Source organism: Marmota flaviventris, chromosome 7 (assembly GCF_047511675.1).
Source record: "Marmota flaviventris isolate mMarFla1 chromosome 7, mMarFla1.hap1, whole genome shotgun sequence".
In the NCBI taxonomy this organism is placed as follows: Eukaryota; Metazoa; Chordata; class Mammalia; order Rodentia; family Sciuridae; genus Marmota; species Marmota flaviventris.
The window spans coordinates 72,189,175-72,215,513 of NC_092504.1; the positions used below are offsets into that span (position 1 = coordinate 72,189,175).

A 26,339-nucleotide genomic window follows, 5' to 3' on the forward strand; every position below is an offset into this window, starting at 1 on the left:
TGATGAACACAAACATTTTCATGAATTTTTTTTTTTTTTTTTTAGGATTCATTCTGTCACTGGGAAGACTCATATAGAAATACATTTATTCAGGTTTCATTTTAAACCAAAATTAGGATACTGTTCATAGTTGGATCTTAATGAATATTGTGGTATCAGCATTCTCTGAAAGCCACTCAAAGAAAGTATAAACATACGAAAAAGGAGAAAGAAAATGTGATTTTGAGACAAAACATAAATAACAGAAACAGGATATTAGGTTGTATAAGGTATTTTGGAATTTATATAAATAAAAGAATTCAGAGTGCTGGGATGACGTTCAGTGATAGAGAGATCACAGCCTAGATTTGCTTCCTGCACACACATAAAGTAGTAAATAAATAAATTCAAAATATACCAAAAACTGTTATGTAAAAAATACTTGAATGAAAATAATGAAATAGTGCTCGCTTCGGCAGCACATATACTAACATTGGAAAGATACAGAGAAGATTAGCATGGCCCCTGCTCAAGGATAACATGCAAATTCATGAAGCGTTCCATATTTTTCACGGAAGGCAGACCACGCAACCCGGAGACGGGACCCAGCCGCCTGCCCGCGTGGTAGCCAGACCACCCCAACTGGAGGAGGGGCCCAGCCGCCTGCCCGTGCAGTCACCGAACTGAGCTCTGGACAAACATAAGGTCTCCCCAACACCCCCCACCTTATCAAACACCTTACAAGAAAAACTGATGGAACTCATCTTGGAAAATCCTACCAACCCTTAAAATCCACCAACTGGTGGGCGTGGCTACCAGCTTGGTTCTGTGGCGGATCAGGCGCCTGGTTTGCATCTCAGATAATAAGTATAGAGAGGCCACAGGTGGAAGCTCAAGTCCTTTCACACTGACTACCACCACAACCCTGAACCCAGAGACTCAAGCTAGGAATAGACAATGCCACCAACTGGAAGAAAAGAAAACAGAGTTCTGAGAGACATTTTTTTTTTCTTTTCTTTCTTTCTCTTCTCTCTCTTTTCATCCATTCATCCAGTCTCCTCTACCCTTCCCCCTCTGGTCCTCACAACCTCAACATATGTGAAACCAAGAATTGTGCATGAAAAAGGTCTTTAACAACTGAATCACTGCTGCAGTCTGGCTGGGCACAAAATCACGAGCCACTCACAGCCTTGTAGATTCAAACAGCAATACTTTATTCCCGAACTCACACCGGCACTCTACACACGTTCTGGGGCAATTCACGTTCTGGGCCCAATTCACGTTCTGGGCGAAATCCCAAAAACTCTCTGAATCTCACGAGAACTCAACGGGAACTCAACGAGCTGGCGCGCCTGAGGCAACAGGATACACCCTATTCCCAGCAGGGTACACCTTAAACCTGGAACCGCCCTAAACCCGGATTGTCCTAAACCGGGAACGCCCTAAACCCCATCCGCCCTAAACCCGGATCCGCCCTGGTCCTTGAGCAAGGTCACCTTACATGCCATGACACTGCAAATGACCTGGGTCATGCCATGCATCGTTCTTACTTAGCAATGGCCCTCAGCAAATCACCAGAATAATATAATATAGAGGAATTGCATATGCCCCACCTCCCTCCTCCCCTTTTATTTCTTTTCTTTTTTCTCTTGTTTTCTTTTTCCCACTCTCTCTTATCTCTTTCTTTCCTTTTTTTTTCTCCTTCTTACTCCCTCTATCCCACTTGCAAACCCCTAAATTTTACTATTTATAAGTAGGGTAATCTTACAAATACAGATAGGAGTTTGCGTGTGCTTAGATGATGTACTATTGATTTTGGGAACTGTTAACATTGTCTTTCTCCATTATTAAAACGGTTTTGTGGTGGTGGTGGTGTGGTATTTTTTATATTTGTTTGTTTGTTTTTGTTTTTTATGTGCTAATTACTCCTTCTAAATGGAGGGGCCTTTCTGAGAGCCACAAACCCTTCCTTGTATGTGGAAAAACTAGGTGGGAGGACTTCTGCTTTCAATGTTTTTTTTCTGGGTTAATGCCCTATAATCAGCTCTGTGCTGTCCTTGTTTTGAGGTTTGGCTCTTTAGTGTCTCTGGAAAAGCTCATGTGTTAATGCAGGAATGTTCAAAGGTGTAATCATTAGGTTATGAGAGCAATAACTTAGTAGACTAATTCTTTTGAAGAAATAATAATTTGAATAGATTACTTACTACGTGATAAGAGTAGGTTGGTGAGACATGGCTGGAAAACTTAGTTCATTGTGTATGTGTCCTTGGGGTTTGTATATTGTCCCTGGCCTCACTTCTCCTCTCCTTCCTTTCTCTCTTTCTCTCCCTCTCTCTCTCTCCTTCCTGGCTTCCAAGAGCTGACCAACTTCCTCCACCATGTCCTTCTACGAACTAAACATCTGAAACTTTCAACAATAACAACACGTTTTAACAAAATAAACTTTTACTCCTCTAAGTGTACTTATCAGGTATTTTGGTTGTTATAGAAAGCTAACACACCTTGGTTCAAAAAACTGTTTATCTATGTGGACATCTCAAGTTTTGGATTCTCCAAAGGCAGCTCCATTAGGTCAAGATGGTAGGAATAAACTTGCTCAATAATATGGATACAGTTATGAATGGGTACTTTAGCATCAGTGGGATACACAGAGGCTGGGTGTAAGTCTATCCTGAATTCATGGTGATATTAGAATTGCTCAGTAATATAGTTTGAATGTTGCCTCACCTCCCCAGGTAAGTCAACTCCCTTCTTTTGTTCCTGCAAGTGGACTTTATATAGTGATAACCTGGCTGGAGTTTAACTTCTCTGCTTCTTGCAGCAAATCACAGTGGGTGTTACCATACTCAGGCATATGGGCATACTTAGTGATTATATCCAGCTGTTTTGAAAAATAGGCTACAGTCTTCTTCTATCCCCCAAATTTCTTATTTAGAAATGACTCAGATGTTGTATCAAGTTTCAGCATAACAGAATTTAAGACTTTAAGCATCATGAGGAGTACATTTATAAATATTTAATCTCATTTCTATTCACCTAGTCTATATTTGATAGTTATAACTGCTAATTAATAATTGCTGAGACATCAGACAACACTTTCAAGTTATTTCTTAGTCAAAGAAAACCCGTGTACTTGATGCACATGATACACAAGTGTGATAAAGCAATGTGAATTGAATAGTTTGTTAAAGGGCATTTCAATCTAAATTATATTTATGACAAAATGGTAGAAGCCAAGGTCACCACTTTATATGACTACACTTTAAGATATTCTTTTGTAGTCTTAGGAAGTTTGTGGACCAAATTTTTTTTAGGCAAAGCAGATCTCATAGCAGCCTGATTTCTTAAAAAGACTGTGAACTTTGCTCCTCCTCTTCCCCCTCCTCCTCTTCACCCTTCTTCTCTTGATTATTTATTTCATCTTTCTCCTTCATTTTCCTTCTTCTCATTTTCAAATGAATTTATGAGTTAACTCTTAGATTTTGCATTCCACATAATAACAGTTATCCTTAATATAAGAAGAAAGTCATTAGAAGAAAAAATGAAAAGCTTAAAACTTTTATATGTTCACCCTATAATTGCAGTTTAAGATTAATTAAAATGCACTCCCAAGAAGTTTGTAAATTAGGCATGCTGATAAAACATTAAATTAGGCTTGCAGACCCAAAATGAATTTACCAGAAAATGCAACAAGATGTTACTGGGAGTTAATAGTGTTTAAAAAATTCATGGGAATCCCCTGCAAAAGAGCAGAGTGGCCCCAGGAACCTCTGCTAAAGCTATTCTTCAGAATTAAGGCGACAGTATACCTGGCAGGTTTAAGTTAAATTCTTCCCAGTGCTGTCTCCAGCAGGCTAATGCTTTCCTTAATTCAAGGAATATGAAGATCAGACAGGATTACCAAAAAAATCATTTTTTCTTCTCATGGATTTATAGCTGCAAGTGACCCAGTTGTTGGAGAATGTCAACTAATGGGCTGAATATGGAGATTTAACTAATATTTCCCATTATTTCCAAATAGTGACAAAACAGGTCAAAATTCTATTCTTTTATTACTTATATTGTTATAATCAGGTCTCAGGACACTTGCAATGAAGGCCAAACCAGGTCTGACCAGGTTTCTGCAATCTGATATGGTACATCTCCAACCACAACCAGACCAACCCAGAGAGAAACCAAAGAGAACTTCTGTAGACAGAGGATCCTTAATCCCTCTCTGGTCTGGAATCACATTGCCCCCAAGGAAGTTCAAACCAGAACTTCCATTCAGATGTTAAATCTTGTCTATCCAAATCCAGCTCCCCAACTAGAAAAGCCAAATGAGAGGGGAAAAGAAATAGGAATCTGATTGCTTATAGGAAAGTGACTCACGGGGTAGGAAGTCTTCAATCCAGAGTGCAAAATTGAAACTATGCACTGAAGGTCCACAGTGCTGAGTCAGGAAAAGTCCCGGGGATGGTCCATGGGACAAGGTGCTTAGATACTTGTTTTGACTTGTCCAAAGGTTTTTAGAGTGGCAAGGGGCTGAAAAGCCATGGCAAATGTTCTTCTGGATGTTATTTTTGGCCATTTCATCAAATTGTTTCCAAACAAGTTCCATTTTGCACACCTCACTGTATGCCAGTCATTACAATGACAAGTTTTGTAAAAAAGAGTGTATTTGTAAATAGTCTCAGGAGGGTCTCTTCTTTCTTTGTGCTGAGTCTAAGGTTTATGGTGTTTTCTGGGATAAAGGTGCAGGTGATTTAAGGCATGAGAAAGGTGACTAGAGGTGAAGTAACCAGTAGTTTACACATGTTCAACTCAATGCCATGGCTCTTCTCAGGATGCTTGTTCAGAAATTATTGGTGTTAGCAGATATGAGCATGGAATTTCTGGCCTGAGGATGTCAAAATGTTACCCATGCAATACTGGTGCAAGCCCAAGTGAAGTCATTGGCTCCAATAAACATGGGCTTTGAATCCCTGGGAAACAACCCCGGCAAATGATTTCACCATGCCCCACATGTCCTTGATTTTAACTACCGCAAAGCTAGTAGGAGGCTAATGATAATATTGCTCAGCTCCATGACTTCCAAAATTATTGATTTTTAAGTCAATTAACTAATAAAGAAAAGCAAGTGAAGCTGGTCTATTTATTTAGACTTTCAACTGTGTTTCACAGGAATAGGGATTACATGCCAAAAGTGGAGGAGAGACTATGTGACAGCATTCACTCCCTTGGTTCTGCTCACTATTACTGGGGGCCTCTGAAGAACTGGGCAAAGTCCTCTATGATGGTCAAGAAGTGATGAGGAAGTAATGGAATGGAAACAGCTGAAAAAACTCACCCTCCTACTTTCACTGGTAGCAGGAAGAGAGATCACCTCTGAATTGAGCCCACTGAGATCAAAGAATGGGACAAGGCTCCCACACCATGGGATAAGTAAGCTTGGCAAATAATTCACAGTGTCTTCAAAGGACATAGTTCAGAGACAGAGTTGAGATTGCATGGAGAAACCCATCCAACCCACCAAATCAAACAACTGAGAAGGCATGGAAGGAGCAATTACACAAACTAACACTGAAGCTCTTTCCCTAGGTGGAAATATTTAATAATTCAGAATTTACCCCTTTAGGAATAAGCATCTGACTCCTTATGTTCTAATTCTGCACACTGATACAATGTTGGACAGCTAGTCAGATGACATTGGAACACTAATTTCCTCAACTCTGAAGGCTGACTAAACAGGAGAATTTGAAATGACTCCCTCTAAAATTAGGGAAATGCATCTGAAATTAAGAGGGATTAAAGCCCCAAATTGTTAGAACTTCTGAACTTCCTCATGTTGACAAGAGAAACTAACCCCACCTTGGCCAGGCACCACTGACATGATCTCTAACACAGATTAGCTAAACCTTCATATATATTTTCCCTACCTTTTGTCCTCTTTATCACTCCTTCTCTTATAAAAGCTTTCTTGGCCCTTGAGCTTTCTGAAGATGGAAATTCAAAACAAAAAGCATTCTTTTATCTTTCTTCAAAGCTGGCTTTGAATGAAACCTATTTCCATGCCCATTTGACTCTGAGTAATTGTGGAGCATTATGAGCAATAAAATCTAGATTCTGACTCACTTGGGGCAATACTTCTGCTGGGTAAAAATTGGGTAGAGAGGGTTAAATACACTTATGCAAAATATTAGGAACCAGGAGTGTTTGGGTTTGGGAATTTTTTCATGTGTTGAGATTATATATATAACATATAATATATATTATATCACAATATATAATATATATTTATATACAATAAATATAATATATATTATAATACATTTATAATATATAATATATTACAACATATATTATATATTATACATCATATATAATAATATATGATATATAATATATAAAATATAATATCTCATATATGATAACACCAATTATTTCTAAACAAGCATCCTGAGAAGAGCCATGGCATTGAGTTGAACACGTGTAAACTACTTGTTACTTCTCCTCCAGTCACCTTTCTCATGCCTTAAATCACCCTGCACCTTTATATATATAATATTATATTATATTATTTATAATATATAATTATTATAATATATATATAACATATAATATACAATATATATAACATATAACATATAATATTATATCATATTATACATTATATAATCTCAACACCTGAAAGTATACATATATACATTTCTTTGGGATGGATCCAAGATATCTGCAAATTGTACAAATCACCTAAATATAAGTTTATACAATATTTTTAGCAATTTGGGGCATGAAACAATGTTTCATGGTGTTGAATTTTCCACTTGTGGTGTCAAATTGACCTATTACTTTCAGATTTTCAAACAATTTCAGATTTCAGATCTGGAGGGGTTAGGGAGGCTCAACCTGCATGAAGTTTGATGTACATATGGCCTGTCACATATTCAATTCAAACCCTTATTTCTAGGCATTTTTTGTCTACTTTCTCCATCAAAGATTGAGAGAGGTAGGTTTAAATTTCCAGGGCAATATGATTTTTCTAATTTTCCTCATATTACTAGTAGGCATTATTTTCTGTGTTGAAGCTCTACTATTGAATCCATATGATTTATGATACTTAAATCATTGATTTCATACATATATCAACATTAAATAATGTTAATCAGGCCCCATGTTCATTTTATACTCTCATTTATCAAATGAGTATAGTATCACCTAACACATTTAAAAAATATTTTTGTCCCTCATACATCTTTGCAAAGATTTGTTTTTTTAACATTATTTTGAGGGTTTTAAAAATTTTGTACAGATGTCATTTTCATTTTCTACTATTTATTGGAATTTGTTCATCAATAAGAGTTTTTTTCATTTACATTTTATGCTTTTGTTAAATTTCTCTTATTTTTCTTCTCTTTTGAACACTCTCCTGTTATTTTCAATATTTTTTCTCTTTTTAGATTAGATATTATTTTGTTTAAGCTTTCTAGTGACTAATTTATGTAATAGATGTGATTCTAAATATCTTTATTTGTATTTAATATTTGTATTGTATTTTCTCAAGAATATTAAGAACAGAAGAATAACCACCAACTATTTTGAAATGATTAACCATGTTTAAAGGCAGCTTTTGATAGTTTACCTACTATTTGGTTACTTGTGTTTTAATGTTTTGCTCTGGTTTCATTTATGGAAAATTGGAAACGAAGGGTTAGGACTTTAGCCAAATAGCAGAATGACTATGCTCACATGGATATATACGTGTTTCCAGCACTCATTTCAGGTTGTCTGTTTCTTCTGAGCTGAGGCCTTCACAATTACTTTCATTTGGGAGAGTGGGTGCCATCCAAGTGGCATATACCATCAAAGACTGACCAGAGAAGTGATGGAAATATGAAGTTTCAATTGCATATTAAGGTGCAAATGTCTTTACATTTCTTTATTTGAGATTTTCCAAGTCCTAGCTTCTACTGTATTCATTTCCTACAAAAAAGAATTTAAGCACAGGAGAGTTATTAGCTAGCCAATATATCAGCATCCCCAATCATGAATCCTAGAGGCATATATTCAGGCTGGAGAAAAGTTTAAAACCTTGTTCCTATCATCTGACTTCAAATCCAAGGGTCATTTAACTGCTACCAACATAGACTCATTGTGTTGCTGATTTATGACCAAATGTAGAACTGTCACTCAAGGACACTTGGGCTGCCCCAGGAAAAGGACCAGGTTCGTGTTTGATGAACTGTGTTAAAATAATCATTCTTCAGGGCTAGAAGACATTGTTTCCCAGTATGTCCAGAAGATGGCGGGTCATAATCAAAGCAATCCATTCCTACTCCTTTACTGAAGCAATGAAAGCTAAACAGATCCTCAGACCTTCAGGATCAAAATTCAGTACTGGTTCTTAAGCACAATAGGAAAAATAAATAAAATATATATTTAATTGATGACTGTAATACTTAAATTTAATTGTTAAATTAACAATATCATATTTAGGAATGAAAATTTTAAAATAAATCATCAATACTTGGGGGTGGTGTTGGTAATCAGGGATTGATCCAAAGGACACTCAACCACTGAGCCACATCCCTAGCTCTGTTTTGTATTATGGTTAGAGGCAGGGTCTCATTGAGTAGTTTCCTCCTCGATTTTGCTGAGAATGGCTTTGTACTCATGATCCTCCTGAGCTTCTGGGATTATAGGTGTGTGCCATGGTGCCTGGCCAGTATTTCTTTCTGAGAATAACAAAGTCAATGGTAAAATACCTCCAGAGTGTTCTCTATTAATCCATTCAGATTACAGTTTTATTTTATGTTAGTTGAAAGTAATCAACTTAATCACTTAGTTAGTTGGTATTTTGAGCCTTCACTTCCTTCTTATTCTTTCATGTCAGCTTTTTCCCCTCCATAGGCTCTAGATCCATGAAAAGTCTCTACAGAGTGTTTTATACTGTCAGTGCCTCTATCAGAGCTGAGCAGGCAGCAGGCTCCCTAATGCTACTCCCATCATGTCAAGTATGATAGAAAGAACAGGAGATTTGACAAGAATAGGAATCCTCACTTGTCATAGGAATGACAATAGGAATCCTCCTTCCCTGGTCATCTCTGGAGCTTGTGTGGGTGCTTATGGCCCATGGCCCATGTGGGAGATGGAATCGGCATCATTCTGCATGGTTTGGGCTGGCGACAAAAAGACTGCAAGGACACAGACATATTTTTTTTCACAAAGTCTGGGGTTCTTGGGGGGGGCTCTACTGACCTCAAGGGTCCTCTTCCACATTGGAAGGCAAGAGAGTGAGAGCACCTGGAAGCCCTCTATTTATCAGGGAAAAGATCTTGGATAGAATATTCCACCCATATATGGTAGGGGATAATGTTTCAAAAGGGAGGGGGGTGCTCAATCCCATTGGGCATCCCAGAGCTGAAGCATTTCCTTGCAGAGTGAACGTAAGGCCATTTGCTTTGCACAATGCGTGGCCTTGTGATGCCAGCCCAATACCCCCTTTACTCAAGGCTGGGGGTGGTGGCAGCTTAGCTCCTGCGTGGGACTGCCACCCACAGGTGCTACAACTTAGACTTCAGGTGTAGCCTGCCCTCCAGTACTAGAGGAGATAGTGTTGCCTAATAACTGACCAAGGGCTTATAAATATCTGAAATTATGGAGCTAGACATTCTATTTCTAGATTGATAGGAAGATGCTACCATTAAGTAATTCACCTAACTTGACACCTATGAAATTGGAATTTGGCAAGAAAAATCCTCACCTCAGTTTCAGGAAAGCACTAAAGATTAGTGGCATTAGTATGAGTGTGAAATATACATGTTACTGTTTCAGCCAATACACATTTACTGAGAACCTGTGAACCATCAGGCTCTGTGCTGGAGCACCCCAGTGGCAAACTTCAGATTTGATCAGGAGTTGTCTACTGATTGAATGAAAGAGACACTTGGTTTATGGATATATAAATATATCCATCCCTCTTCTCCACTAGATGATATTTATTTTCAGGGCATGGTTTGTGTCTCCTTTATCTTCTTTCTACCTCGTAAAATGTCTTTACATCCAAAAGAAACCTTAGAGATTTTTTGTGAATTCTTCATTTAAGAAAATTGAACAGTATTTTGGGCAGTATAAGTACCAGAAAGCTGAATGGAGGTCTGAAAAGGATGAAATCCTTTAGGAAAGAGGCCTTGAGAAGTCTGGTTTTTCGCTTAGTGCAAGATTCCAAAAGTCTGAAGGTATTGGCTCTCATAAAATGACTTGCAGCTAACTTGGAATAAGCTGCAGGTGTAGATTTTTACCTTATAAAGGCAGGGAAAAAAAGATAGAGACTCTTTTGGACATATCTATGTATTTTTGTTGTTTTAGTTCCTCCTATCACAGTTCAGGTTATTGGTTGAATTACTGGCAACATTGGTGTGGTTCACTCTTGGCAATTATATTGGTCAAGTTCATCTGATATATCACCAATTTTGGCTCCTTCCTAGAAATGATTATTTTTTTTTGCCTCTTTCTCTTTTACTGTAGTTGGAAGAGATATTGGACATCTACATTCCCAGAATATAACTTTTCAGGGTTTCTGAAATTGTCTGGATATGGTGATATTTGTAGTAGTTTGAAGAACACCAAATTTCCTACCCTATTCTAAAATGTTAATTATAATCTTTTATTTCCTTAGCATTTTGTTTCCCAATATCCCCAGAAGAGAATCTGACATTTTCTTTAAATTATGTTTATGGGATACCACATATTTGCCAATTCCTGAGGTGAAACCTCTCATAATCAACAGGCATTTACAGTGATCTCTCAATTAACCTCAATCATCACAGAAAAACTTGCTGATTCATATTTGGCTTTAGCCTGCCATATGAAATATGAGAGAAATTATTTATTTGGGGATTTTGCTAGTGACATTTTTCTCCACCTTCTGAAAAAAAAATTGTGTATTTCTGAACACTTGTCAGATTTGAAAAGAAAAAAAAAATCTGAAAATCTGTGGAGTGTCAGGATAAACTTCATGCAGTTTAAAATTTCCTTCAAATAGTCCACAAAAACAAAATTTCAGATATCTCCATCAACATTCTCTGTAGAAGGTACAAGAAATCTAAGGCAGAGACTGCAATCAAGATCAGGCCCTCTTTCATGCTGTGCCTGCCATTGACTGCATTGTAGCTCTAGAACTTGCCCAGTTGGTTTTCTATTCCTCTGTACTTCTTAATTAATTATGTTCCATTTCAATTACTTCCTTCCAGAGGTCTCAGTATAAAACTGAAATTTAGCAACAGCTCTGGAAATAATTTCCCCAAATAATTGTAATGGCAGAGTGCAATGCACATAGATTATCAATTATCCCAAAGCACAGTCATTTTTGTGACTCTTAAGGATATACCCTGCTTTTTTTATCTATGTGGATTTAGTTTTATTTAAGTTATTGAGAATCTGATAAAAGTGCAAGTATTATATTTTTCAAGGGAATAGCATAATTATTTTCTTTTTATCAAATGATTTCAATATTGACCAAAGACTAGGCAGTACAATTCTACATTTTAAACTTGCATGTGTATTAGTGAAAAGTTTGATTGCATATCCCAATGTGTGTATAAATTTGCATATATATTGGAATAGTGGGCATATCTGTAAAACATACACATTTAGAAGAGCAGAATATAGATAATTATAAATAGAATTCTAACACTTTCTCACCACCTCCTTACATGTTTTCTTCTCTTACTCCAGTGAGTTGCCTTGAACCCACTATGCACACACATGGGAAGATAGCTAATCTCTCAGGAGTCATGAACAGATTCTTTAGCTTAGTAGTTGCAGCAGTATGAATTTTTTTTTTTTGAAAAGTTGCTGCATTTTGTTTTCTTTTTTATTAACTCTTTACACTGCAAAGGTAAGAAGTCAGAGTGCTTTTGTGAAGAACAGGGAAGGGTGACTCCCAATCCACTTCTCCTTTAGAAGGTTTTCAGAGCAAGTAGAGTAAGAATTGTATTTGGCTCCCCCAAATGCATCCCACACTTCATCACACCATCAAACTTGTGAATACAGACAAGGCATTGAGTTTATCTGGCTCAAATTTTTTAAGTTCACCTGAAACCTAAGCAAAGTAATTACATTCTATACGTTGCACCTTGACATCACTTTGAGATTCTGTCCTCTATTTTCCTGTTTTATTTCTCCAGTGTGTGCTCTGAAGTCTCCAGGAATGTGTCAATCAGATATTTGTCTTAAGCAGTAGTCTTTAAAATCTAGAAGAATTTCTTGGTTTAGTAAAATAAACTAGTCATTTTAAGACTCTTTTTTATTTATATACTACAAGAGTAAAATATAAAACTTTTTTTTCCAATTCTTAGAGAGATTTTCATTTACATCTAGTCAAACTAGTGGGTCTCATGTGACCATTCTGCTGGGCATGGGTAATTCTATTTCTGGTGCCAGAACTCTTCTACCATCTGACAATATAGGTTTCATTTACCACATGCAAAAGAGGCCTTTTCATTATGTAGCTAGGCTGGGAAACCACACACTCTAACTCAGGGGCAGATTTGAGTATCCCATGATATTGGGTACTCAGGGAAGAAGAGGAAGCCATAGTCAGAGAAGTTCTTGTGCAGGTGAGGGAGAGATGCTGCACTTGAAAATGTTAGAGGATCCTCTCTTCCAGAAAGAGGCCAGAGGAAAAAAATTAGTCAGAACCTATGCTGGCACAGAAACTTCTTCTCAAGTGTTCCTCACTCACATGTTTCCCTCTGTTCCCAAGGTATAATGTGCATTTCCAGGTGGGTGATAGATTGGGGCATTTAATGTACAATGATCATCATTTCTGGAGATGCTGGTAATTTTAATACTTCCGAGGAAGCTCCTAATCTGTTACCAGCTCAGGTTCTTATTGTGCTGTGTAGACAGTGGCCACTGGCTACAGGTGGCTATTTACATTTCATTTTCAGTGAATTAAGTTTATATGCAATTAAATATTCAGTTCCTCAGTCCCATTAGGCACATTTTAAGTGCTTGATGTCTAATGTTGCTAGTGGCTACTATAATGGGAAATTGAAATACTAGAACAATTCCTTCATCACTGAAGTTTCTCTTGAACAACTGTTCCAGAAGGTTCTTACCAAGCACTATGTGTTTTCCTGAATTGGTGTTTATGCCTAGAAAGCCTGAGGTTCATCATAAGGCATAGACTTCACCTTTTGTTTTTCATTCTGCTTACTCAGCAATATTTCTGTTCAGGAGAAACCATAACTAACATTTCAAACCTTTATCATGAAATAGTAAAAAATAACCAGGATATTGAATGAATAGCATCTAAGTGACATCAAGAGTAATGTTGAATTGCATCAGCCTTTACATTTTTCTTTTACTGTGAAAAAAAAAAAAAAAAAAAAAAAAAAAAAAAAAAAAAACTTTTATAAGAGACCTTAAGAAAAATACTTGTTTTTTTTTTTTTTTTTTTTTCCATCATAGGTCTCAGGTAGTTGTGCTTAATTTGGGTTGTTGTGTTAATTCTTTCAATTCCCAAAACTTGACCCTCAAGTGTTGAGAGCCACAGCCAAAGGGGCCCCAGCAAACTTCCCTGCCAGCAAACTTCCAGCTGCCAGCTGATGATTGGCTCACAGCGGCCCCAGCAAACTTCTAGCTGCCAACTGATTGGCTCCTTTGCAGTGATGCTCATTGGGCTGTTTCCCCGCCCTTTCAGACCAGGAGCTGCTCATTGGGGGACTTTTTTTGGCTCTGCCCCTGCGACCCAGCCAATCAGCCTTAAGAGCAGGAGGAGTGGGGGAGGATGAGAGGCTTGTGGGAAGCCAGTGGTGGCAGTTGGGCTCTGAAGGTTTTTCCTGAGGAGCTGTGTGGTTTGGTGTGTGTGTTCTAAAAATAAAGTTCGTTTCTTTTGACAAGTGGCTCCTGAATTGTGCCCAGCCAGACTGCGGCACTCAAGTTCTTTGAGGCAGGGATCCTGACTGCACTTCTGATATCCCCCAGGTGCTCTTCCATAAGGCCTCTCCCCCGAGCTGTGCATATGTCCTGCCCCCAGGGATGTGAACTGTACAACCTGGGCAGAGTTCTTGAGCCTTGTCTAGAGCAGTGTTCCAAATGGCTTTGCCATAAGGCACAGCAAGTCCCTCTTGGCTCTCAGCCCAGCCTAAATCTGGGGATAGAAGGCCAGCATTTGAGTCATGGTACAGATTCAAAACAGTGACATAACCATTGTTACATCCATACCATTGATGCAAACATGAATGACAGTTACTAATACACAAATAGCATTTCCTGAAAATTTGTTGTGGTGTTTGGCATAGCTTTTTTCTCTTTTATTTTGTCTTTTGAGACTATCACTAGTGGATGTAACTAAAAGGAAGGCCATTTTTGTGATATTTTAATCATTCTGGAAAATTGTTACCACTTGAGCCTGCAGCTGTGTTCTGCCTCCTGCTTCCTCCCAGCAACAAGAACAGTGCCTATCATGGGGTAGGGACTCAGCAAACCCTTCAGGAAAAAGAGAATAGAAATTCTGGGTTCAGAAAACAACAACAAAATCAGTCCTTTCTCTCCTCTCTCCTAGTCTTCCTGTGGTTAACTTATAAAACACAAAATTGCCATTGTCACATTTTAACGTGTGGCATAAAGTATATGCACAGTGTTGGACCACCATCACCAGTGTGCACTACCAGAGCTTTGTCATCATCCTAAGGTGGAACTCTGCCCATCAGCACTGACTTCCCATCTCCCCCTCACCTCAGGCCCTGGTAACACACTTTCCGCTTTCTATTTATGAATTTAACCACTCTAAGTGCTTCATATGAGTGCAGTGGTACAGTTTTGACCTTTTATGACACACAATTTCCCATGGCATAATATTTTCAAGATCTGCATGGTACGAGGTACCCAAATCCCATTTCTTTCTGTGGCAGAATCATATTCCATTGTATTTATGTGCCACATTGTGTTTATTCATTTATCTGTGGATATCTTCCCTCTTTTACAGCTCTTCAAGTTTATCAATCCTAATGGGACCATGAGCCTACTGCCCAGACTGTTTCTTGGTTTGCCAAAGACCTCTTTGGCTTTGCCATTATGTTCTTTATCACTTTCTTAGCATAGGCTCAGTTGGCGTACCTCTTCTTTGGTGATCTGGTTGATGATCTCAGTACTTTCCAAGAATATATGAAAGTACACATAATATTAAGAAGAAAAATATAATCAGATAAAATAAAGCAGTCATCCCAAGGACAAAGAAATCTTCACTGTTGCTCTGTGCACATGACAGTGTTAATAATATTCAAGATAAGAGTCACCTTTCCCCAACATCTACTCAGTAATACAAAGGATCCGTTCTGAAATGTTGATGCTGTCAAGTAGTGAGATATAGGGGAACAGTCACAGAAAACCAACGTGATTCCAAGACCAAGCACGAGGTAGTGCCCATTGCATAGGAAAGGCTCTGTAAGGCCATTGGTGTATATTTTTGTTCTTGTTGAATATGTTGCCTTACATTTTGAACTTTAAGATATAAATAAAGTAATAAGTATTTCTAATATTCTAGAAGAAATTGAGAAATGCACAGAAATTTTCAGTCTTCTCCCCAAAGTTTCCAAATATATATGACAAAACAAAACTACAAAAAGAGCCAGTATCAGATTTCTGTTCCATTTACAAAAGGCTTAGTATTGGGAATATGAGAGAAATAACATGATGATTAAGTTGATAGGACTTGGTGCATAGGGAGACCTAAATCATTGCTGTTTGGTAGAAGTCAATATGGAAATTATTTTTATTAAAACCCAGCACTTATAACATCTAGCTACATTTCCTTCACTTTTTTTTGAGTGAGTGTGAGAATATTGGACTTTTGAACAGATACAATTCTGGCCATCCTTTAAAAAATATTTTCCTTTTAAGAAATATTGTATTCAGGCCCAGGGTTACCATTGTAGAGATATAGAATTGCTATGTTTTACCCAGATTATGTATTGGATTCTTAGAGCCAATTGCTATGTATGTTATCAAATAATAATTATATTTAATATTAACCAGATGGAAATAACATATAGCATGAAAGCATACTATTATCACAGACTACTTCCATTGCTGATCTAAGCTGCAAGACTTTTTCAAAGCAGTTGACAATTTTCCATTATATGGCATCTGTCCATAGTGATCCCAAAATGTGAAATCATCTTGAAGAAATGTTACGTGAGTTTCTAGACAATTCTCTGTTTCTGTATTGTGGGTATTCTGTTTTGTTCTTATAGCATCACTCAATTCTGTATCATTTTGTTTGATATTAATTTTGTAGAGATTGAGGAAGCTAATCAAGTTTGGGGAGAACTGTGTTTCACTACCATTGTGTTTTTTATGTTCTTCATTCTTTTAATTTGTATGCTTTTGTTTATAGTGAGATTTAATTTTCATAAATAACTCTCTTCTCTTTTTTTTAAACTTTATTCTTCATTATTTCAAATAAAGATGAGGACATAGAAAATAGTGTTGATTTGGAAAATTTATTTTATATTACATTAATTTGGAATTTTAAGCCTTAACAAAGTAATAATTTACTTTGATATTATATAATATCAAAGTAAATTATATATATATATATATATATATATATATATATATATATATATATAAGTAAATTATTACTTTACTTTGTTATATATATATATATATATATATATATATATATATATATATAGCAAAAAATTAGACCAATGCAGATTAATAAAGTTATCTAAGACAGTGCTTTGCCTCAAAATTAGAACATGCTCACTCACATAATTTTTTAACACAGATGTCAACACTTCATAGTTACTTGATGGCATGACTTTTCATTTCACTCTTTCTTACAAAAGTAGGAACTAAAAAGTAAGCTAGATCCAGGATGACACAGGAAGTGTTTGAGTGAATTATTGCATACCAAGATAAAGATATTATCTTTTAACTCATTCATATTTAACACTTTATAGATATGTAGAGACTACCTACAAGGAATATGAATATGTTAACTGTAGAACTCAATCAAATGATGATTATAAATTGTTTTAACAATTATTTCTTTAAAAGCTTTTTGAGTCTTTTGATTTGGTACAAATTGACACTTTTAACACTTTTGATCTGAGTTACTTAAGATAGTTTTAAAGGTTTTGTCTTTTCATATCGTGTTAACATTTGTGAATTCACTTAGTCCACTGAAAAGTATTAAATTAAGTCAACTTAACTTAGGCAACTGGGGTTTTTCATCCAACACTAACATTTCATGCTTTCCTTAAGAGTCATCTTAAGAAAACTAAATTATTTCTGTTTTAGTCAGCTTTTTTGAAGCTGCAACTAAAAGTTTATTTGGTGGCTCATGATTTCAGAGGTCTCAGTCCATGGGCAGCCGGCTCATTCTTCAGGGATCCAGGTGAGGCAGAAGAGCATTGCAGAAGAAATGTGGCAGAGGGAGATGGGTCACATGATGATCAGAAGGCAGAGACAAACTCCACTTGCCAGATACTACACACACACACACACACACATACCCGAAAGGCACGCCCGCCATGACCACCTCCTCCAGCTACTCCCTTCCTACATTCAGTTACCACTCCATTAATCCCTCTCAGGGGATTCATTCACTGATTGGGTTCACCCACATGGAACTGCCCACCAAAGCTGCAACCAAAAGTGGAGATGTACATAGAAGATGTGACAGCACCAACAGCACCCAAATCAGCCCAGCCCTCATACCACACAGATCCAATTATGGCCACTGTAAATCCACAATATGGAAAGCTTGAGGGAGAGGCCAGTTGTAATTTCTAGAAAACACAGTACAGGAGGTTCAGACATTCAGTGGAACTTGCTGGTCCCATTGCTGTTTGTGCTCATGATCACAATTTTTTGTTTCTCTCTTCCACATCCTTTCTAGAACTTTCTAATTGTTGGCCATTACTTCAGCTGTACTCTAAGCTGTTTTCTTGGAACAGATGTCCACACCTTCACTACTGAGGCCTCAGAGACTTTATTACAGAGAAACATTGAGTTACTTCTCTGAATTCTCTACCCATTATGTAGAGGGCTAGTAATCCTGCCCTTCACTGTCACAGGGATGACCACTATTATAACACCTTTCTTTGCTGCTGTGACACCACTGTGGAAATCCCAAAGTGACAAAGGGGCAGCTACTTTCAGATTTTGTGGAACCTTTCTTGTATTGCCATGTGCCCCCGTCTACCTACTCTTCAGGATTAAAGATGTGTAATACAGCAGATCCTAAAGGTGCCTAAACCTAAAGCATAAATTCTGCAAATGAGTTCATGGAAATGATGTTGAAAGAGGCTGGTAATTGCTTGGCTTATGGACCTGTTTCCCACTTTTTGGAAACAGAACCTATGGATTTAATGTCAGTTTCTGTAAGCTTACAAAAAGGGTGAGATAGTAAATATTTTTGGTTTTACAAATGATCACGGTCTTTCTTTCAATTACTTTGCTGTCGAAGGGCAAAAACAGCCATAACTAATACAAAAATATAACTCCATGAGGACCTATATCTTAATGCAGTGGTCCCCAAAGACATCAGGGGTAATGACTCAGTTATTGCATGTCATCATTTTGCCACCAATTTGCTGACTGGTATGGTCTCCTGGAAGGGCAGGACCATTCTAAAATATTAATTGACCTCAGTCAATCAACCTTGGTGCCAGCCCAGGCTCTTGTGGGATCCATTGACAGCCTCCATCTCTGCCCCCTTGACAGCTCTTTTCTAAAGCCTACTGGAATCAGAAAAGACATCTCAAAAATCAGTATTACTTCTTGTCAAAAGGATATAAGTGCAAGGGATTTTAATAAGTTTCAAATCTTAGGTGCATGAAGATGACTTCAAAAACAGAGAAAGTGTTATATTTATTATCTCTTTAACACCTTTCCACATTACCCACATTTTCTTCCCTTCTTCCCTCCCTCCCCAACACACTGAGGAGCATTTCATAGCAGCAGTCTTCTTGAAGTCTTGATTGGCATCCAAAGAAGAGTAACTGGAGAATAAATATCAACTGATGTTTCATTTATTCCTGCATAATAGGTCAGTTCCCCTCCTTTATAGATTACTTCTGACATGCAAGGAAATAAGAACAAATTACACAAGTATACATATGTGTTCTTACAGAAATTTCTATTAACTAACATTTTATTTTTTAACCTAAGAAAAATAATATCACACTTTTTAAATGTTCCTCAACTTAGAAGTTTGATAAGATGGTAATTTTTATTTTGTGTTTGTTGACTCAATAAAAAGTATATAAAAAGGAAATTATAATGCAAAGAATAAATAAAATATGGTACAATTAAATGTCTAATAAATCCCAAAGAAGATATTGTTAATTTGAGCTATTTTTTAACCTGGCAGATATATGTTGTGTATAAATATGCATATACATTTCTCTCTGTGTGATGATGTATATATGTAGGTAACTGTAAGCACAGATACAGAAAAATTTTACCAAAAGTAGAAAAAATCATTTGACATTGAAATTTCCATAAAAACTTGGTAAAACAGATAATTTGATTAAACTTGGTAAAACAGATAATTTGATTAATTGATGCATTAATCAAATGTCATATAAAGCAATATTCTTTAAAGTGTAAAGATAAACATCTAAAGTCAGCTCCCTTGACTTCATTGCAGCAACATGGAAAAGCACTCAATGGTGGGTCAATTATATTCCTAGAGAACCAAAGTAACAGGCATCTACATTGGTGAGTCCCTAGATCTTTTCATTCCTGTATTTCCTTCTGCAAGATGGATCTAGACACAATGTGATACCCAAAATTTGATCCCAGAACAATAAATGAACATTAGTAAAAAAAAAAAAAAAAAAAAAAAAAGCGGGGGGTAATTTGTAACAATTGTGCAATTTGAGCACAAAGATGTCCCAATGTTAATTTCTTACCTTTGACTGGAGCTTGAAATATAAAAAGTTAAAATTAAATGAATTTTGGCCAAGAGCACATGGGAGATTTCCACACTCTCTTTGCAGCTTTTCTGTAAATATAAGCTATTTAAATATTTAAAAGCTTTTTTAAAATGGAAGAGGGAATTAAGCATGTAGCTTTCCACAAAAAATACAAACATCAGTGATGTTCTGATAATAGCAACAGAGAGGAATATACACAAATCATTTCAAAAGCAACCCATAGAGAGAAGAGGAGGAATCAGTGATTAGGAAGGTGCATGCAGGACTCTCCTGTCAGGTCACATTCTACTTCTTGGCCTGGACTGGTGGCTGCACATGTGTCATCATTTTATGGTAACTCATTGAATTGTATTTTTTTGTTGTTATTACATTGCCCTTCAATAAAAGAGAAGTTTTAAACACAGTCATAGTACTGGTAAATAGTTCTCTATTACAGGTAAAGAATGAAATGAGTATTCAGAAATAAATTAAATGTACAAGCATTGAATGGGATCTTGTGTAGGCAAAGATATCCAAGTTATTAAACCACAAGCATAACATTTTCAGAGCTGAGAGAGCATTAGAAATGGCCAAATTCAGCCCTGACAAGTTCTTCATGGAGGCGGCTCTCCAGGTGCTCCTTCAGTGGGAAAGGCAGGACCTGACATTTTTGTCTTAGCAAAGCCCTCAGAGATTCTGATGTAGCCAGATTAGTTACCACTGAGATATGCAAGGAGGCAAAGTGAAATTTCAGAGGCAGAATGTCCCAGAAATGGCACAAGAGCCATAATCCCCGACCCTGGCCCTCAACTCCACCTGCAGCCCAAGACTCCAGCTAAGACTCCTGAACTCTTACAATTCCATTAGCAAATATCTGTAAGTTCCACCAATCTAAATTATCTTATTTAAGACATGATTTTTTATCATCATGGATCTGTTTCACCCTAGAAATAGTATTATGTTTCCAAAGTAATTTAGTTTTATACTTCTAATACAACATTTACACAAGTTATTTATTTAATGGGATCATATTTAATGGTAGAGCCATAGAATATCAAAACCAGAGGGCTACTAGCCTGCCTACTCATTTTGTACATGAGGAAGCTAATGCCAGAGATAAGAGAAACTTGTCATGAGTTTCTAGATATAAATTCTCCTTTTTCTTTAGTTGTAGATGGACACAATACCTTTATTTATTGATTTATTTTTAAAGAGAGAGAGAGAGAGAGAGAGAGAGAGAGAGAGAATTTTTTAATATTTATTTTTTATTTTTTGCCAGACACAACATCTTTGTTTGTATGTGGTGCTGAGGATCGAACCCGGGCAGCACGCATGCCAGGCGAGCGCACTACCACTTGAGCACATCCCCAGCCCTAAATTCTCCTTTTTTTCAGGTCAATAAATTAGCCTGGATTTCTTCCCAACACTTATTGTCTGAGGGAGATAAAGTAATATGCACAAAGAAATACCATCAGATTTTGGCTTTCATTTTTGGATATATAATTCAGTTTGTTGTTGTTTTGTGATCTTTTCTATTGAAGATGATTGTTGCTGATCAGCAGTGTGATGGAACTGAATAGAAGACAATAAAAAAATCATTAACTACTGACAGCCAATCCAGGTACTTTTTAAATGTGAAATTAATTCATAGTAAATGGAAGTAAAATTTAAGAATTTCTTTTAAGGTATAACATTCTTAGGTAGGCAATTATGAGAAAGAAAATCATCAGAATGGACAGAGCTACATGATTCATCCACAAGCCCCAAGGTGAGATATCCATGTCCTGCATTAACAAGAATTCTTCACCAGAACATCTGAAATGAAACAGAAAATATAACTTTATTCCTGGCATCTGTGAAATTTTGGTCAATTTATTTGCTTTTCCTTAAAGAAACCTATGGATTAACAATATCTTCAAAATTATCCCTTTACATACTATAGCTATCAGTCATTGTTACTTGATGCTATGCTAAGGAACTTGCATATAATTTCTTACTTATCCCTAAAATGTTCCAAAGGGATATAGATATCATACTCATTTAAGAGGAGGGGAAGAAGGCTTAATTAACTTAGCCAAGTTTACAATCATATTAAAAACCAAATTTCTAGTGTAAGTAGAAACCAGATTCATTTGTTTCCAAGTATATAATGCTACCCTCTTCAAAAACCAGAAATAGGCCAGGTGCAATGGCACAAATCTGTAATCTCAGCAGCTCCGGAGCTGAGTAAGGAGGATTGGGAGTTCAAAGCCAGCCTCAGCAACTTAGTAAGGCCCCAAGCAACTAAGTGATTCCCTGTCTCTAAATAAAGTATAAAATGGGCTGGTCCTGTTGCTCAGTGGTTAGTTGCCTCTGGGTTCAATCCATGGTGCCAAAAAAAAGCATAAAAAATTATCAACGGATCTTTCACTGACTCCTGATGGGGACAATGTGCTCACCCATGAGATAGCCATCCTGAAAAAAAAAAAAAATGGGTAAAAATTCTAAAACCAAAAGGGAGCAAGGGCTTGTAGGCAGAGTCAAGTCTGTCAGTTGTCAGTCTAACACTGTGATAAGCATCACAGATACTCAGCTACAGGATGTTACCTGCAGGTACAGAAAAAAGACTTAGACCTTAAGAACCAGCTGGAGCAGGCCAGGATGGAGCATTCCTGCCACATAGAAAAGTACCTGATACTAAAACACATGATGCAGCTACAGTTGTTGCCTGCTGCCATTTTTGTGCATGTTGGCATTTAGCAGTTCCTAAAATAGCCATGCCCTCTTTCTGCCTAGAGGAAAGATTCCTCCTTCCTCTTGTGAGGATAGCCCTTTGTGAACAGTTAGGCTGTGGTGGCTCCTGCTTATCTGTTCCCCTGTTTCCAACCACTGCGTCCTGCCCAGCAGCCTGATGGTGACTCTGTGTTACAAAGACACCACACCCAGATCAAACCAAGGTGAAGGGGGCCCAGTAGAGAAAACTCTATTCATAGAGGTTTCACCTGTCAGTAATTCAAAATAGGAACTTGTCTGATTATTACAAATTATTCTATGTTATTTGAACATTCAAAAGGGATTCAGGACATCAGCATTCTCTTTTCTCTCATTAATAGGCACCTGGCCTATTAGCAGCAAAAATAGAAAAGTAAAATATTAAAATATAAAACAAGGTCTTTTAATTTTTTAAACCCCTGCATTTCTGTTTTAAGGACATGATGCAGAAATAATATTTACTTCTCAATTGGCTGAAATATGTGTTTCTTTCATTGAAAAACATAGCCACTGTGAGAGAATATTCCATTTCAGAACACATACACACACACAAATACACACACACGCACGTGCACACACTCACACATGCACTACATGGTCTTGGATTTTATGTGTCTTCCAATGGCCTGAGCAAAAGGAAGGGCCAAAATATTGGGGGACAATGTTCACTTTATGTATACTATGGCAGCCCTGAAACTTCTTACTAACATGAGCTCAGCTGACATGTAGCAAAGAACCCATACACTGAGAGATTAAAACCTTTGCTAAACTGTCAGAACAACCCATTTTCAACTTAAATGGTCTGAAAATTGAGAACTCAAAATTACTCAAAACTCAACTGTAAATTAAAAAGTCAACATGATCATTTGAAAGGGCCCAAACATTTCTCCACAATAAGTACAATTTTCACTGTAGCAGAATATAGCATGTTCATATTGATTAGTGCACAATGACTCAATTTATGAGGAAGAAAATATAGGCTCAGAATGTTTGTTGACCTTGAAAGTTTTCATGCCAGCTATAAGCCCAGGGAACTTGCTGTATCTCATTACAGTATTATGTAAACACCTGATGACACTGGACACAAACTCACATTACATAGTCAGGACACTTATTGCTGGTTGTTGTATTGAGTTCTGGACAGAAGTTTCCTCCCAAAAACTCATTATGCTGCAAAGCCTATGTGACACAAAGAATAAGACATGATGATTTTAAATTTCAAAAACTTTCCAAAAAATTATCACAATGAAATCCTCAAGCTTAATCTTTACTAGTCTTTTTCATTTCTTCTTTTTAGTTATATACGACAGTAGAATGTATTTTGATATATTATAAATACATGGAGTATAACTTATTCTAATTAGCATCCTATTCTTGTGGTTGTACATGATGCAGAGTTACACTGGTCATGTACTCAAATACAAGGCTAGGGAAGTTATGTCCAATTAATTCTATTGTCCTTCCTATCCCATCTCCCTCTCTTCTCTTAGCTTCCCTTTGTCTAATCCAATGGACTACTATTCTTCCCCTCCCCACTCTCCCTTGTGGGTTAGCATCCATATATCAGACAGAACATTCATCTTTTGGTTTTGGGGGATTGGCTTATTGAGCTAAACATGATATTTAAAAGACAAACCAAGCTTCATATTCACAGTCTGTCATGGCAAAGTGATTAAAGTTATGAATCAAGAGGTCCAGAGTTGGGATGATGTTTTCAATTAACCAAGAAGAAAGACCTCTTGTTAGATGACCCCCATAGCCCCTTCCATCTTCTCTCTCTGTGACCTCTACAGCTTTATAAGTAAAATGATACATTGTTGATCATTGAAAACTGAAGACTTATTTTAATGACACTTCTTCTTTTCAATAAAAAACACTTACAATGAATGATAGGTGGTAGAATCTTGGTTACACTGTATTAAGACACTGTTTTCTTTGGAGTTGGTTAGCTTGCTAGAGCCAATAGGGCTGAGTGTTATATAACTTTTGTTCCTCTTATAATACCCCTTTCAACATGATCTACAATTCTAGTCTCCCATCTTCTCATTTCCTTATTGAATTCAAACAATGTATCACATCATTATTTCTGCTTTACTATGAGATTTATTCTCCCCACCCTTCCTCACCCTCAAACAACAGGATGATAGAAAGAAACCACAGATGATGCCCTGAACTTGTGCTAATGAAGGCTATTAGGAAATCCTCATTCACTGCTCCTGAAAGGACATTCCTGGGTGGGAGGTGTCCACAGGTCATAGCAGGGAAGGGTGGGTTTTATTTTCACTGTTCCCATCTTGGAGAAACACTCACAGGTGTAGATAAGGACAGCTTACCATAAAGCCATAATATGGAATGCTGAAGTACTGAAGCCAGGGGAACTGAGATCTTCTGGTTCCAAAATACAAAGACACACCTGAAAGAATCTACACAGAAAAAAAAAAAAATGAATTAGAAGAGTCCAGAGATTTCAGGAAAACTGTTCAGAAGATGCCTTTTGAGATCTCTAGAAACTTCTCCACATTACTGCTGGGAAGAACTCTTGAAATCCTTTGCACTTATTCTAAACATTAACCTTCCTTTACATGTGTAAACCTCTGCCTGGCAAAGGATGTTCATGGTTTTAAGTTAATAAAAATATACTATCATCTATATTATATATTCCATTTATTTGAGAGATCCTTATTGTCAATACTTTGTCCTTAACTTCCTCTGTACCAGTACACAATGGAAGATTAAGAAGTATACTTTTCTCTTGGTATGCAAGGGAGATCAACTCCAGGACACATGCATACAGATACCCAAATCTGCAGATACTCAAGGCCCTTTATTTCACAATAGCATAGTATTTGTGTGTAATCCCAAGTAAATCCTTCATATTTAAATGTATGTATATGTATATATATATATATATATATATATATATATATATATATATATATATATATATATCTCCTTTGATTTTAAATTAGCCCCATATTTCTTATAATACCTAGTAGCATAGAAATGCTATGTATGTATTTCATACCATAGATATATAACTTATACACACTAAAAGGTTTAGAGAATAATGAATAAAAAAGAAAAATTGTGCAGACACAGTACTTGTTTTGTAAGTTTTGTTTGTAGTCAATTGCATCTTATAATCCATAAAGTATGTATTTGAAGGGCTGACTGTACTCACTATTCTAATTATATCTCTACCATGTGTTCCCTCTAAAAATCTTAGAAATCTACAAACATATACAGATCATTCCTGAGCAACACATATCCCTCTCTACTTCCACACATCAATAAGTGTTGTTATTTACAAAGTTTGCATGTTGTATCCATGATGTTAATAATAATTTGGGATTCAGAATTGCAGGTTTCAGGTTACCCAAAGCATAGAACTGATAAACAGCAGAATGCAGTGTAGTACAGCAGAATACATAGTGAATCTCTTCATTTAAAGCTATGAAAAAGCAGCATTGTAATGCTGACTCAGGAAGGAATGCTGGAGATGAACTAGAGGGACTGCTAAGGAATCCACATAATACTTGTCCTAACTTGTACAGGGTATGTTGGGATATGCATAGCAATGATAGTGTTGGTGTACCTGCGTATATCAGAATTGACTTAACAAGTGCCTGATACATAACATGGCAATCCTGAGTGAAATGCAATTTCATGACTAGCTTTTAAAATTCTACA

The 26,339-nt window shown here is 36.8% G+C and overlaps 1 protein-coding gene and 1 non-coding gene across 2 annotated transcripts in view; one reads left to right on the top strand and one right to left on the bottom strand.

The window, feature by feature from the left end:
• Positions 1-442: 442 nt before the first annotated feature.
• LOC114081952 (U6 spliceosomal RNA) lies at positions 443-549 on the top strand. The gene has a single exon (XR_011708175.1). It is a non-coding gene; the product is annotated as a U6 spliceosomal RNA (small nuclear RNA).
• Positions 550-21,509: 20,960 nt separating this feature from the next.
• Positions 21,510-26,339, bottom strand: part of LOC139706420 (broad substrate specificity ATP-binding cassette transporter ABCG2-like) — a 55,479-nt gene continuing 50,649 nt past the window's right edge. Inside the window, exons 15-17 of the mRNA XM_071614434.1 lie at positions 24,983-25,072; positions 23,743-23,828; positions 21,510-21,713 (exon numbers count right to left, since the gene is read on the bottom strand). Coding sequence (XP_071470535.1) covers positions 21,566-21,713; positions 23,743-23,828; positions 24,983-25,072 — 324 coding nt within the window. The 3' untranslated portion in view covers positions 21,510-21,565. The remainder of the gene's footprint in view (positions 21,714-23,742; positions 23,829-24,982; positions 25,073-26,339) is intronic.